A 12,865-nucleotide genomic window follows, 5' to 3' on the forward strand; every position below is an offset into this window, starting at 1 on the left:
CCGTTTCAGGGTCGTGCGCTCGAATCTTACTACGGTCACGGTTGGAGGGGTCCCAGTTTCATCCGCTTTCTCAAGGTGGGACCCGCTGCGGTGAAAAGAAAGACATCCCCCTCCCCCACTGTTGGTCCTGCATTGAGCAGGACCGCGGGCAATAAAAAAAAGAAGAAAAAACCACACATTGAACTCACGATTGCGGGATATGAAGGAAAGCCTCTGCATTTGGCCCAGACGAAGTCCATATGTTGGAAGAGACAGTCGTCGTCATCAGTGGAGGAGTAGTCAGTAATCCTGCTCTCCCTCTCGTCACAACTCCTTTCATCTACATTACTGTCCACATTCTCCTCCTTCATATTAGAAGTGTTGTCTTCAGTTTTGTTCTTTTTGCTCGACTTTCGGTTGCCGGATGATTTTTGACCTGAAATATTCAGAACTGATCAAAAATTCTGGCAATATTTCAAAGAAGTTTGAACCCTGGCAACATTTCAGGACGCTCTTGACAATAACTTTTCGAACAACCATATTTTGAAAAATTTTGATTGAAATTTTTTATTATTAGTTGATTTTGATTATTTTAAAAATCAAATTGCATTTTTTGTGTTTCATTTCAGAAATGGGAAACGAGGATATGTTGCCAAAAATGAGGAAATAACGAAAAACATTTTAAAAATACCTTTCGTGGAATTGACTGATTGATCTGATGATTTCGTGTCTTCTATCTGAAACAAAAAAAAACTTTCAGAGCAAAACATTAGTGAAGCGCAGTTGATTTGAATTTCACTTTTTAGACAAATAATTATTCATATTATCTGCCGAATCCTTCCACCATTGAACTTTCTAAAAGAGTCGCTTAATATTTTAGCCGAAATTCTTGCACAAGCCAAGCTGAGCTTCGCATCACTTGCGATGCAGCAAGAATACGATAAATACAGCATGTCCCTCAAGACGTATCAAAGAGGAATTCTGACGATGCTACCATCTAAGAAGGCAAACTTTCAACAAACAAAATGTTATTGGAGAAAATCGCATGTACCGCCCACACATGATGTACGAGTATTATTTATGTAGTGTATGCAAGGTGGTAAACACAATTCGAAAAATATAGCCTAGAACTTAATTCGGCAATCATGAATACAAAAAATTGTCAGCATAGCAATTACGAGTATTAACTGGCATTGGTAGCCAGAAGTAACGTTTGAATGTTCACAAAATTGAACCTGCTAGCAGCACAAATGATTCAAGTGATTTTGTTAAGCAAGTCGTTAACCCGAAAAAAGTGCACATTCCGATTTGATAAAGCTTGCCAACCGCAAGTATAACACAGAGGCGAAGCTGAACTTCGCACTGTTTGTGATGCAAAAATGAATGTCTGTGAGTAACAGCAAATGAGAACACAAACCAAAAACTGAACTAAAAAAAGAACTAAAATCGTTAAAATAGCAAAAAAAATGCGAAAAAATCCTGCAACAAAAAGATATAAAGTGATATAAAGTAGCCGAACCTTCAAACAAGTCCATTCTACAAAACCTATTTAAGCCGACAAAAACAAGCAGACAGACGATAGTCTAAAATAGCCAAAAATTTTCAGTTTGCAACAAAAGGGACCGATTGGAATCGAACCCCCGGTCTTTGTCGCCTCAGACCTGGGTGTTACCACTGTCAAATGCACAGAAAGATCTTGAACTAGAATGTAAAATAAAGCAAGCAAAACACGTGTTAAGTTTTCCCGTGAGAATTCTGTGAACAAAGTTATTTACGGGAAAAAAAGTCTAATACCCTGTTGCAACACTGGCTTATCGCAGGGGTAATAAGAAGTGGAAACAGAACGCTTGTGCCAAAAACGCCTAATCTCTTGAGATTCACCGAAACTAGACAACAACTTGCAGCATTTTAATTTCTGTAGAAATTTTGGACTTTATCCAACTACTTGCTCAATATTTTTTTATCATTCTTCAATTACCGTCTTTCCTTTGAGCATCTTGGGCATGGCCAAGGGACTCTCAGTTCTGCTTGCAACACTGCTTCGCCGGCTCGGAAGAGACTCTGCCTTTCCCGCAGACACGTCGCTACTCGATTCTGATCTGCGAGACATTCTCTGTGGGGATGCTGAGGTTGGCATGGGCGGAGGTGGTGGGGACTCATTTCTCTCCACTTTGCGTTTTTTAGATCCACCTTTGGCTAAAAAAAAACAGAACAATAAATGATATCTCTTCTGCGGTGAATGCAGCAGCTGTTAAGCCGATAAGACGTCTAATTTCTGATGCCATGATGACAAGTAATTAACTTTTAACGAAAACAAAAGGTTTGTTTATTTGGGTTTGGAAGAACGGCTTACCTCAGTCGTTGAACAAATGTTATTTTTCATGTTTTCATTGTCTTTAAAACAACACGCCAAAGCAATATACCAGAGGGACATCTTTTAAACCCAAGTTGGGCCAGTCACATCTGCTATACAAGACATACATATAAATGCAGGAAGATTAAGACCATTTATCCGCGTGGGAAAGGACCAACACAAGAGCGGTTCAGCTCATCACGGCGAACCGCTATTGTGCCCCTGTTTCAGAACTACATGCAACTTTTTTTTGGTTTTTTTCTGGCCTGGGTAATGTTGCTTCACCCTCAAGCAACGATCTCGGATCATGGTGGGCCTCGAACATCCGACCTTTCGATGGAGCGGTAACCACTTCACCACCGCTCCCCTACAAATTTTCATCACCCACATCGGAGTTTCAGGGATATTAATCGAATATATAAAATTATTATTGACAGTCTCTCTGAAACTCAAAAAAGATGTACTATAATGTTTGAAAGATGGAGTATGATGTTATGATTAAAAATGGATTCTAATGCTACTATTTTTGAGAAACTGCAAAACTTAATTTATTTCAAAATTTCATTTAAATTTTAACTAGGGTTTTACGCAGGGATGGGTGATATATATCAAGTGATAAATATCATGATAAATATCATGATATATATCATGATATTTTTGACAAAAAAATCCATAAATATCAGCTGTATCATGAAATCAGGTAAATTTGACATGCCTCTTGCCTAATATTCCCATCAAAAAAAAGAACCGCGGATTTTCTTTGTTCTCGTTTACCGCCAAATTTGTTCAGTGATTTGTCTGGCAATTCAGTCTGGGTTTTTGCCGCGTTTTTTCTTCAACTTGTCATCTTCCAATTATCAACGCTGTTATACAGTTGACTGCTTTATATTTCAGATTTTGATCTTGAGTTTTAAAATGCCTGGTAGAAACCGGAAAGATGTTTGGGACAACTTTCGTCGAACGAAAAAAGAAGGCAATACCGGAGTATGGGCAATTTGCAAATGCTGCAACATCGGTATGCAAGGCATTCCAGCGAGGCTGGAAAAACACTTGGAAAAGTGTGTTAGTGACAGGGACATAGAAGTCCCGGTGCCAAAGCAGCCTAAAAAGGACGACTCTTTGAGTTCAGTTGTTTCTGTTACAAACAAACAAGAGAAGGACAAAATAGACGTTGCTCTTGCAGAGTTCTTTTACGCAACTAACACGCCGTTTCAAAGGGTCGAACATCCAGCTTTCAAGAAAGTGCTTTGCAGAAGGCGTTCGAGCTTCATCCTGATTTAGTCGCTGTCATCGCACAATTCCGTGCAAAAGCTTCACCATTTATCAAGTCGTATTACGAGGTTGCGCAGCAAATTAATCCTCACGATTGGTGGTCACTTGCCGCTGACATTCCGCAGAGTGTGAAGGATATAATCATTGGGCTTTTGTCATGCAGCCCTTCTACGGCGTCGCTTGAGCGACTATTCTCAAGTTACGGGTGGATACATAGCGAAATCCGAAATCGTCTTGGAAACGAAAAAGCTGCAAAACTGTTGTTCATATTTAAAGTTTTGAATAATGCTTGAACAACAGAACGTCCAATTCAAGTTCATTTGCAAACTACAGTTTTTAAATAGTTTTCAAGTGTTCCTATAGGCTGAGTATTTGTTCCCCAACTGTTCCCCGAGAATATCAAAAATATCGTGATATATATCAAAAATATCGGATTGATATGATATTTTTAAAAATATCAGATATCACCCCATCCCTGGTTTTACGGTAAATAAACAGAATAAAAAATTTCAGCACAGCGCAACTAGCACCATATAAAAATAGTCCCACCTTTATTGGAGTTTGCGTTGTAGTCGTGTATGCTCCCGCCGTAGTGTTTCTTGAGCCTCTGCTGCACATCTTTGTCCATCCACTCCAACATGCCTTTGTTCAGCTCCTCCACCACCTGTCGCAACAGATTCACGTGCTCCTCCGGCAGTCTGCTCTCCCCACTCACCCCACAGTCCAGAAAGTGGGACAGATAATCAACATGGTCACTGAACCTAAAAGCAAAACAGTAGGCGCCTCATATAGTACACATATCACTAAGTAAACTCTAACTATGAACACTTATTCTGACCTATCAATCTTAGTCGTTCTATAAATAATAGCATGTAAAAGTAGGCTAGCAACAGATCATCATCATACTCATCCTCATCAATGGAGTTATTTTTAAACACTTTTCCGACAGCTCAAAGGTGCATTCAAAAAGTTTAAATTTCATAAGTTCAATAGTTCAAGCGGTTCAATGGTCTTAACAGTCCATAAAAGTCAGAAAAAGATAACTCCAAGCTGCATCCGATAAGGTACATCTTTGAGGTGTAAGAATTAAATCATTGACAAAACCTTCCTTTCGACAAACAGAGGCACTATAGCATTGAAAACACAGCCAACTGACAGTTGAAAAAGAGTAATGAACGCAAGGAAACTGAAAAAAAAACCGACGTGTTTTTTCAAAAATTTTGAATTCCGAATACAAAATTAGATGACCTTGAAGCTCTTTGAATTTGTAAAAAAATTAATTATGGACACTTTTTTGTTAAAATTAACCCAATTTAAGAAAACTGGATCAATAGGTAAAACTTTCATTTCGCTGGGAAATCTGATAATTAATTTCCATTTTCAAAATTAGAAGTCAATCAAGTTTTTCGTGACCTTTACAATTTTGCTGTTAGATAGTGAGGTTGCCTTCCATTTGCACTGAAATGCTATGAACTTTAAAGAAATCACAAGTCAAACCACGAAAAATCAAAATTGAGCGTGAACAAAATTTAAGACATTTTCCAGAAAAAAAATCAGCAGGACCTATATAAGAGTCTTCATTACGTTCATTACTCTCGCGCTGAAAAACAGTTTTAAAATTGTTCTATGTAAAGGCTGATAAATTAAGTTGTGCTTATCAATTAGCTGCTCTTAGGTTCCAAAATGATTGATAGCAACAAAAAAACCTATCATTTAAACAAAAACTTACTTTTCAGGAGGTGGATCGTAGGCCAGGGCGCGTTCTAAATTGACTTTATTGTAATGGTTGATAGGGGGTGGCTTGGACGTTAAAAGGCCAGTCGAAGGATCCACACCAATCTTGTTCACGAATCTATATGTATGTCTGATGATTTTTCCACCCTGAAACGCGAAAAAGTTTTTACATTAGGAAAACATAACCAACAGTTGAAAAACATGGAATGAACGCAAGTTAACAGAAAAAAATATATAGTGGATTGTTTTTTTTGCGAAAAAATCTCAGCTTTCGAATTTTGGAGAAAAAAAAGGCCTTAAAGCTCTTCGAAATTTTAGAACAATTTTTGATTGACTCTTTGATAAAAGTGACCCAATTTGAGAAAACTGAATTGATATGTAATTTTTATTTTGCAGGGAAATCTAAATTAGATTCCACTTTCGAAACAAAGTCGATCACGTTTTTCCTGACCCATACACGTTTGATGTTCGATAGTGGAGTTTGCCTTCCCTTTAACAAAGGAAATGAGCTGAACTTAAAAAAAAATCAAAAGTCGAACCGCGGAAAAGTAAATTTGAGCTGAAGAAGATTTAAAACTTAACCTGAAAAAATAAAGAAAAAAGAAATCATCAGGACCTAAATAAGAGTCTCAACTAAGTGCATCGACTCTTAATATTTGATATTAATTAGCTTGACATAAAATAGCAGGGGTGAAAAAAATGAAGAGTAAATAATTTTTTGCTAAAAATAAATATATTATATTGTCAATCTCTAACAAAAAATAATTGCAAGTCTAGTCTCTGCTCAAAGTGTAAGTGATTGTATTTACATCCCAGAATGATTGTTCGAAAACAAAAACATGTCAATTCGAAGTGCATCGGAAGGATTTATTTTGCGACTGTCAACCAAAGCCTCTTTTGCCCTGCTGAAAGTCTTTCTGCAACGTTAGACATGTTCGAAATCCGATCCAAAAATGGTTTTCAGCAGGGCGGGTTTTGAATAAATTAATTGAACACCTACGATACAAAACACACATTGCGCTACAAGATAGTGAATGAAAAAAATTCTGAAAAATTGACGTTGCAAAAATTACCGAGCGAAAACAAGGGCGGCAAACTTTTTGAGCCAAAAAAAGCCGGCAAACAACGGTCAAAACCTGTTGAGCCGGAAACAAATAAAAAATTTCATACGTTTTTTAAGTTTTTACGACTCATCCAAACTGAAACACATAATCGCATACGGATATATGTTGACCTCGAAATTACGCAATATACATTGAAACTGGAAAAAAAACGAAAAAAAGAAAAAAAAATCAAAATCAGATTTAGTAAATTTACAAATTTTTGAAATTTCAGTAATAGTACAAAATTGCTCAAATTGGAACAAAACCCATACTTTAAAAGTAAGCCAACAAAAACCTTACTAGATAGAAAAAATGGCGTTTAAAAAACGGTAAATGAACTGACAGAAACTAGGACGAAAATCACTTAACCGAAAAAATAGATACAAGTTTTTTTTTGAAAAGATAATTACAACCTGAAACGGGCTTTAACTAATTACTAGTTAATGGATAGTTGTTTTGTTTAAATTTTCAAGAAACTGAGCATGTCAGAAGATGAAATGTGTCCTGTGAACAAAGTTTTTTACGGTAAAAAGTCCGGTTGGCAATAATTTCCTTGCATACTCCCTGCATAAATAGTCACATACACCCCTGTTACGCTAAGCTTAGAAAATTGAGCAAAGTAAGTACAGATCAATTTTTTGTTATCCAATTCTGTTTTCTTTGTTTAATCCGCTCACTAGTAAAATGTGTTCATTCGAAATCACAGCTATCATGTCTAATGGAGGATTGATTTCTCAAGCGATCCATTCAAAATATCGAAACAATGATGACAGAAAATTAAACTTATTAACAAAAACATAGCCAACAGATGATTGGAAAGGTGCCAACAAACTCAACCAAACCGTACAAACAGCAAACACTTTCTTCAACTTGCTTACCTCAATTCAATTTACAATGATTAATTGAACGCGTTGATTTCGTGATGAACTCGCCGCGCTCAAATAGGTCCAAAACACGTGCCGCACTTCATAGAAAATGCATAAAAGTGCGAACAATTTTGTTGAGTTCCAAAAAGTATAAGCATAGGCGAAGCTGCACTTCGCTGCGAATACAATCGGCAAAAAACGGCTAAACTAATTCTTTGAAACAGAATGAAAAACAGAAAAATGGTCCAAAAGATCAACATAGCCAACAGAGAGTTGGAAAAGAGTCAATGTGCGCAATTAAACAAAAAAATACCGACTTGTTCTTTATCTCACTTTCGAAATAGACTTATTTTTATCTCACTTTCGAATTTCAAAAAAGACGCCATTAAGCTCTTTGAGTTTCTAGAACAACTTATGACTGGCACACTTTCGATAAAACTAACCCAATTTGAGAATACTGAATCAACAGAAATTTTTTTTATTTCGCAGGGACATCTGAAAATTAAATTCCACTTTCGAAACAAGAAGTCAATCACGATTTTTTGACCTTTATACATTTTTGCAGTTGGATAGTAAAGTTTGGCTTCCTTTTAACAAAGGAAATGAACTGAACTGAGAAAAAAATCAAAAGTCAAACCGCGAAAAAGAGAATTTGAGCCTGCACAAATTTTAAGACTTTTCCTGAAAAAAAAACGGAAAAAATCATCGCGACCTATTTAAGAGTCTGAAAAAAAAAACAAAAATAGAGATGAATTGTGACCAACTAGCTTGCCTTTATTCATTTCTGAATTATTATTTAAGCGCATTGAAATAAAAATCAATTTGCCATAAACTTATGAAAACGGATCGCAGCTAAATTACAACATTTTTTAAAGTTGAGGTCGGACAGGTCTTTTCAAATGTCCGGGCAATGGTGTTGAAAATGTCCGGGCAATGGTGTTGAAAATGACCGGCCCATGTGAACAATCTCTGCCCTAAAACTAAATGCAAATTCAAGCATTAAGGCCTGCATGCACTTAGCTCAAATCTGATTGGCTTGTGTAATCGTTCCACCAATTATCTTATGCATGTTTCAATTTCAAGAATCTTTTATGATTGAAACTTTTTTGATAAATTAAGCCCAATTAGAGAAAATCTGATCAATAGGCAATGTTTTATTCCGCTGAGAAATCTAAAAACTAAAATCCATGGTTGAAACTCAATGCCGAAACAAAGGAATTCGGGTATTTTCACTGTGTTATTGGAGAGTCCAACTTTCCGTTTAACAAAAGAATTGGACGTGAACATGAAAAGATGTCAATCAAAGATAGAAAAACCGCAAAAAAATTAATCGTTAAAACTTTTCCCGAAAAAAAAAACGAAGAAAAACTACACGACCTAAATTAGTGTCTTCGCTAGTTCCATTGATTCATAACCGTTTAAAACTTTTGTTTAGAATACTTGATACTTAAATAGAACAGTCTTACCGCATGCAAAAAAATATATGATCAAAAAAGTTTCAATCATTATATGATGTGCTTACCATATCCCTGAGCTTTAGCGCGGCCTTGAAATATGGCGTCTCAGTGTTGTTGTATCTCATACAGTTATACACCACAAGAGAGAAGTCCCTGGAAAATTCGCCTATGGTGCAGTAGGACATACTGTCTACTTTCTTCTGCATGGTGCCTAGATCCATTGGCTCATCAATCACCACTTTGTAGTCCTGTACCTATTAAAAGATCAAAAAAATCGTTCAAAAAGAAGGTTCTACAAAATTCACTAAGCATCACGCGGTATTTTAATTGTCCACATGGTCCAAAATTTTCAAACGATCAACGTCCTTGAAAAATCGTACGGAAGGGACTGATTTTCATGCTCATTTCTTTCAAAGTTTTGATAGCTGACTTCTCAAAGACTCGTATAATTTTCAAAGAATCGGTCATTTGTGCAAAAAAGATTTACCAAGCAAAAGGATAAACCATTTTTCAGTCATGAGCTCATAACAATGTTTAATTGCTAAATTATGACTGAAAGTTCACGGAAGAATAGCACAGAGAAAAAATGAAGATATGGTGCATGAAAGAGAAAAGGCTCTTCCCATTTCTCCTAGCCCTGAAACTGTACGATGAAAATCATAGATTACTTCAACTATGTTCAACGGTGACAAAAGGAAGCCCGAAAAAATATTTGGTCCTCATTTCCGGTATGAAAGATAGCTAGGAGACATTTTTTAAAAAATTTTCTAACCAATATTCACAGGAATGACCTACCATAGCAGTGTTGACTGGCTCTGAGAAAAACTTTTGGTTGTCCAGTTCCCTCAGCTGATCCATAACCTAAACAGAAACAGTTCATGGTATTCATTCAGGACATACCTTCGATTTCGTGATCTAAACCGGTTTTTCTCGCCACTACGAAAACTCTTTCAAAATTTATTAATGTGGTTCAAATAGCAACTGCAAGTGCTATAATTTGAAATATCACTCAACCCAGTCCGATGATTATTTGTGTTAACTGATTTTGCGTGGAAAACAAAAAAAAAACACAGCCGAATACAATGTTCCTCCCCATTTTCAATGGTCGGAACAAAAAAAATCAATCGGGGAAGGTCAGATATTAACGCCCATTGATCCGAAAACAAAAAAAAATGCCAAAAAAAGAAATTGTTGTCATAAAAAAATTTGAGCAATTAAATTGTTTAAAATTTGAACTTTTTTAATACAATCAACCTGATTTATTTAAAACGATGAGAATCATTTCTTTCCTTGAACCGAACCCATGCAGAAAAAATTCACTTAACCGACAAAACATAAGCCGAAACCATTTAGGTCAAAAAAATTTCTAAGCGAAAAAACTTTTAAAAACAAACGGAAAAAAACACCAATCAGGGTAAGTTAAATTACCAACTACAGGAGTTAATCAACTACACTAGAGTCTACAATGAAAACTGTTTACAGTAAAATTAAGAAAACAAAACATAAGCCAACAAAGTATAGTCCGACCAATGAATTTTTCTCAGAAAAAAATTAAACTCAGACTTTGAAAAAAAAACAAGGCTCTGCCGGGACACAAACCCCAGATCATTGGATGCAAAGGCAAACGCATTACCTCCAGAATAAGAAGGATGGGGCCTGGAAATTGCCAAGATTAAACCATAGCCAGCAAAATTTAGAAAAAAGTGAATGAACGCAAGTAAGCAGAACAAAAAACTGACTTACTTTTTGAAAAAATCTCAGCTTTCGAATTTCCCAGATAAAAAACAGATGGCTTCAAGCCTCATGGAATTTCAGAACAATTTATGATTGACACCTTTTTGATACAATTAACCCAATTGGAGGAAATGCATCAATATGTAATATTTTCATTTCGCTGGGAAATCTGATAAATGAATTCCATTTTCGAAATTAGAAGTCGATCACGTGTTAAGTGATCCTTACAATTTCGCTGTTCGATGGTGGATTTTGCTATTTTCACGACCTGTATAAGAGTCTGAACTACGTTCACCGACTATTATAAAACACACTTCAATCATTGAAACTTGAAAAACTATACAGGCAGACCTCTATTCGCTAGTGCACTATTTTCATATATGGAGCTTATGAAAAATTGACAGTCACACAAATTTCATATATGCAAAATGTATGACTAGCAATTTCTAAGTAGCATTTTCTTCTAATAAACCGAAAAATGACAAACTTAATAATCATTTAAGGATTCTTAAAGATAAGGTTTTGGCCATATATTTCAATCTTATATGGCCAAAACCTTGTCTCACAAAACATTATGGCATTTTTATAGTGTATTAAATGTTCTATTTTTTTCTAACTTTTTGGTGTGACTAACCTGGTTGAGTATGATGTACAGTGAGGTGGTGCAGAGAGTGAACTCTCTCTCACAGGTCAGATGCCACTCCCTCTTCAGCTTCTCCCGCTTCTTCACCTGTTCCCCCAACAGTCTACTCTTCTCACACATCTTCCGAATGTCCCTCAGATTGCACAGGGTACGCTTGATGTCCGCGATCTCTTCCTAAACAAACAACTATATATTGTCTTTCTCCAAAATTAGATCACAAATTACACAACCGCATATAAAACGTATCAAACACAACAGTATCCGAATCCAATCATAAAAGCTAACACGATTCAATTATGATTGAAATCACTAACATACGAGCCGGTCAGTTCTTTTACGAAAACCCGCTATTGTCTGCCCCTGCGGAGTAGAAACCTAAATGCGTTTTTAAGTTCTTTTTCTGGGACGATGATTGTTTCCGATCTTTTTTCTGGGGGGACTTTTTTTTAGGTCGACCTCAGGGATTCGACCCTGCCGACCCAAAGGGTCCCCCTTTGGTACTTTTTAAGAAATCCATTCCTGGCCGACCGACCATAAAATTTTTCTAAAGGAGCCTTTGGCGCCAATATATACTAATTTTGAGGGGGAGCGCGCGCCGAAAAAACGCGATTTTTTGGTCAAATTTTCCAAAAAGTGCCTAAAAACGCCTTATGAGTTATGACTGGAGTGTATAACTCATAGAGTAATTTCGGATAGGGTACACCGTCTGCTCGTCACGCTATCTTATTTTCGGCCGGATAGATTCGTGCAACTTCTTAGTCTAATACCGATCCTAATCTTACTCTTATACTATCTAGTCTCAGGTTGTTTAACTAGTCTCTGCTAGGCTCAATAGATCTAGGGTATACTGGTTTATTGCGGCTGCTGAAGTGCTCGGGAGAGTCCAACTAATTTCTAAGTTAAATTCAAATCTCTCTGGTGCTGAAATTACAAGTAACTTCAGCACTTACAAATAAGTGGGTTGTTAGTTAGATGGATCATGATTGGTTAATATTAAATACTTTACATTGGTAAAACATTTAATTTATCCAATCATAAAATATAGTTTAGATCAGGTTCCACCCATCCGGGTTTTACAGAGTTTTTTAGAACAGTTCTTCTGTAATTCAAGGATGGATGATGGACGTTGGTATTTGGCGAACATCATATTTCTTTGTTTCCTTTTTGTTTAGGAAGTTCCAGGAAACTGGAGTTAGAGACATAAGACGTTGTGTTCTTCTTGTGACAACGACTGAGTCTCTGCAACAAAATCAATTCTGATTTCAGAATGGTTGGCTATGTCAGGTTTTTCTGTTCTTCAGGGAGAACTTCCTTTGTGTCTGATCTAGCTTGGGAATGGCGTGGAGATTGTGCGTGGAGGGGATGCCTGGTTACTCGGATCTGTACGTATACTTGAACATCGGGGTGGTCATTGGTCTAGTTCAATGAAGTCTTTTTCTGCGAAGTCAAGTCGTACTCTAAATCCTTTGAGTTGTGATTGTGAGCGGCATATCGATTGTAGTTGGTCATTCTCTCTCGAGTGTAGTGAGGTCGTCTTGTCTTTTGATGTTCGTCCTTGGTGTTGTATTCTGATCTATATATTGCATCATGTGATTTTACATTTTATAAAACTTTTATTAGTTTAATATTTTTTAATAATGATTTTAGTTAGTTGTTTTCACAAAAGCTTTTTGTTTTAGTTCGGTTATTTTGAAGAGTTACTCACCCTTGAGTAGCTCTTATTA

General features: G+C 36.4%; 2 protein-coding genes across 2 annotated transcripts in view; both read right to left on the bottom strand.

The window, feature by feature from the left end:
- The window catches only part of LOC134839041 (CTD nuclear envelope phosphatase 1-like), a 346,443-nt gene that overhangs the window by 122,254 nt on the left and 211,324 nt on the right, over nt 1–12,865 (bottom strand). The window lies entirely within an intron of this gene.
- The window catches only part of LOC134839039 (bromodomain-containing protein 1-like), a 390,829-nt gene that overhangs the window by 27,652 nt on the left and 350,312 nt on the right, over nt 1–12,865 (bottom strand). The window contains exons 8-15 of the mRNA XM_063854439.1: nt 11,133–11,315; nt 9,560–9,625; nt 8,830–9,018; nt 5,334–5,485; nt 4,154–4,365; nt 1,958–2,175; nt 671–716; nt 189–415 (exon numbers count right to left, since the gene is read on the bottom strand). Of these exons, the coding sequence (XP_063710509.1) occupies nt 189–415; nt 671–716; nt 1,958–2,175; nt 4,154–4,365; nt 5,334–5,485; nt 8,830–9,018; nt 9,560–9,625; nt 11,133–11,315 (1,293 nt within the window). The remainder of the gene's footprint in view (nt 1–188; nt 416–670; nt 717–1,957; nt 2,176–4,153; nt 4,366–5,333; nt 5,486–8,829; nt 9,019–9,559; nt 9,626–11,132; nt 11,316–12,865) is intronic.

Source organism: Symsagittifera roscoffensis, chromosome 2 (assembly GCF_963678635.1).
Source record: "Symsagittifera roscoffensis chromosome 2, txSymRosc1.1, whole genome shotgun sequence".
Lineage (NCBI taxonomy): Eukaryota > Metazoa > Xenacoelomorpha > Acoela > Convolutidae > Symsagittifera > Symsagittifera roscoffensis.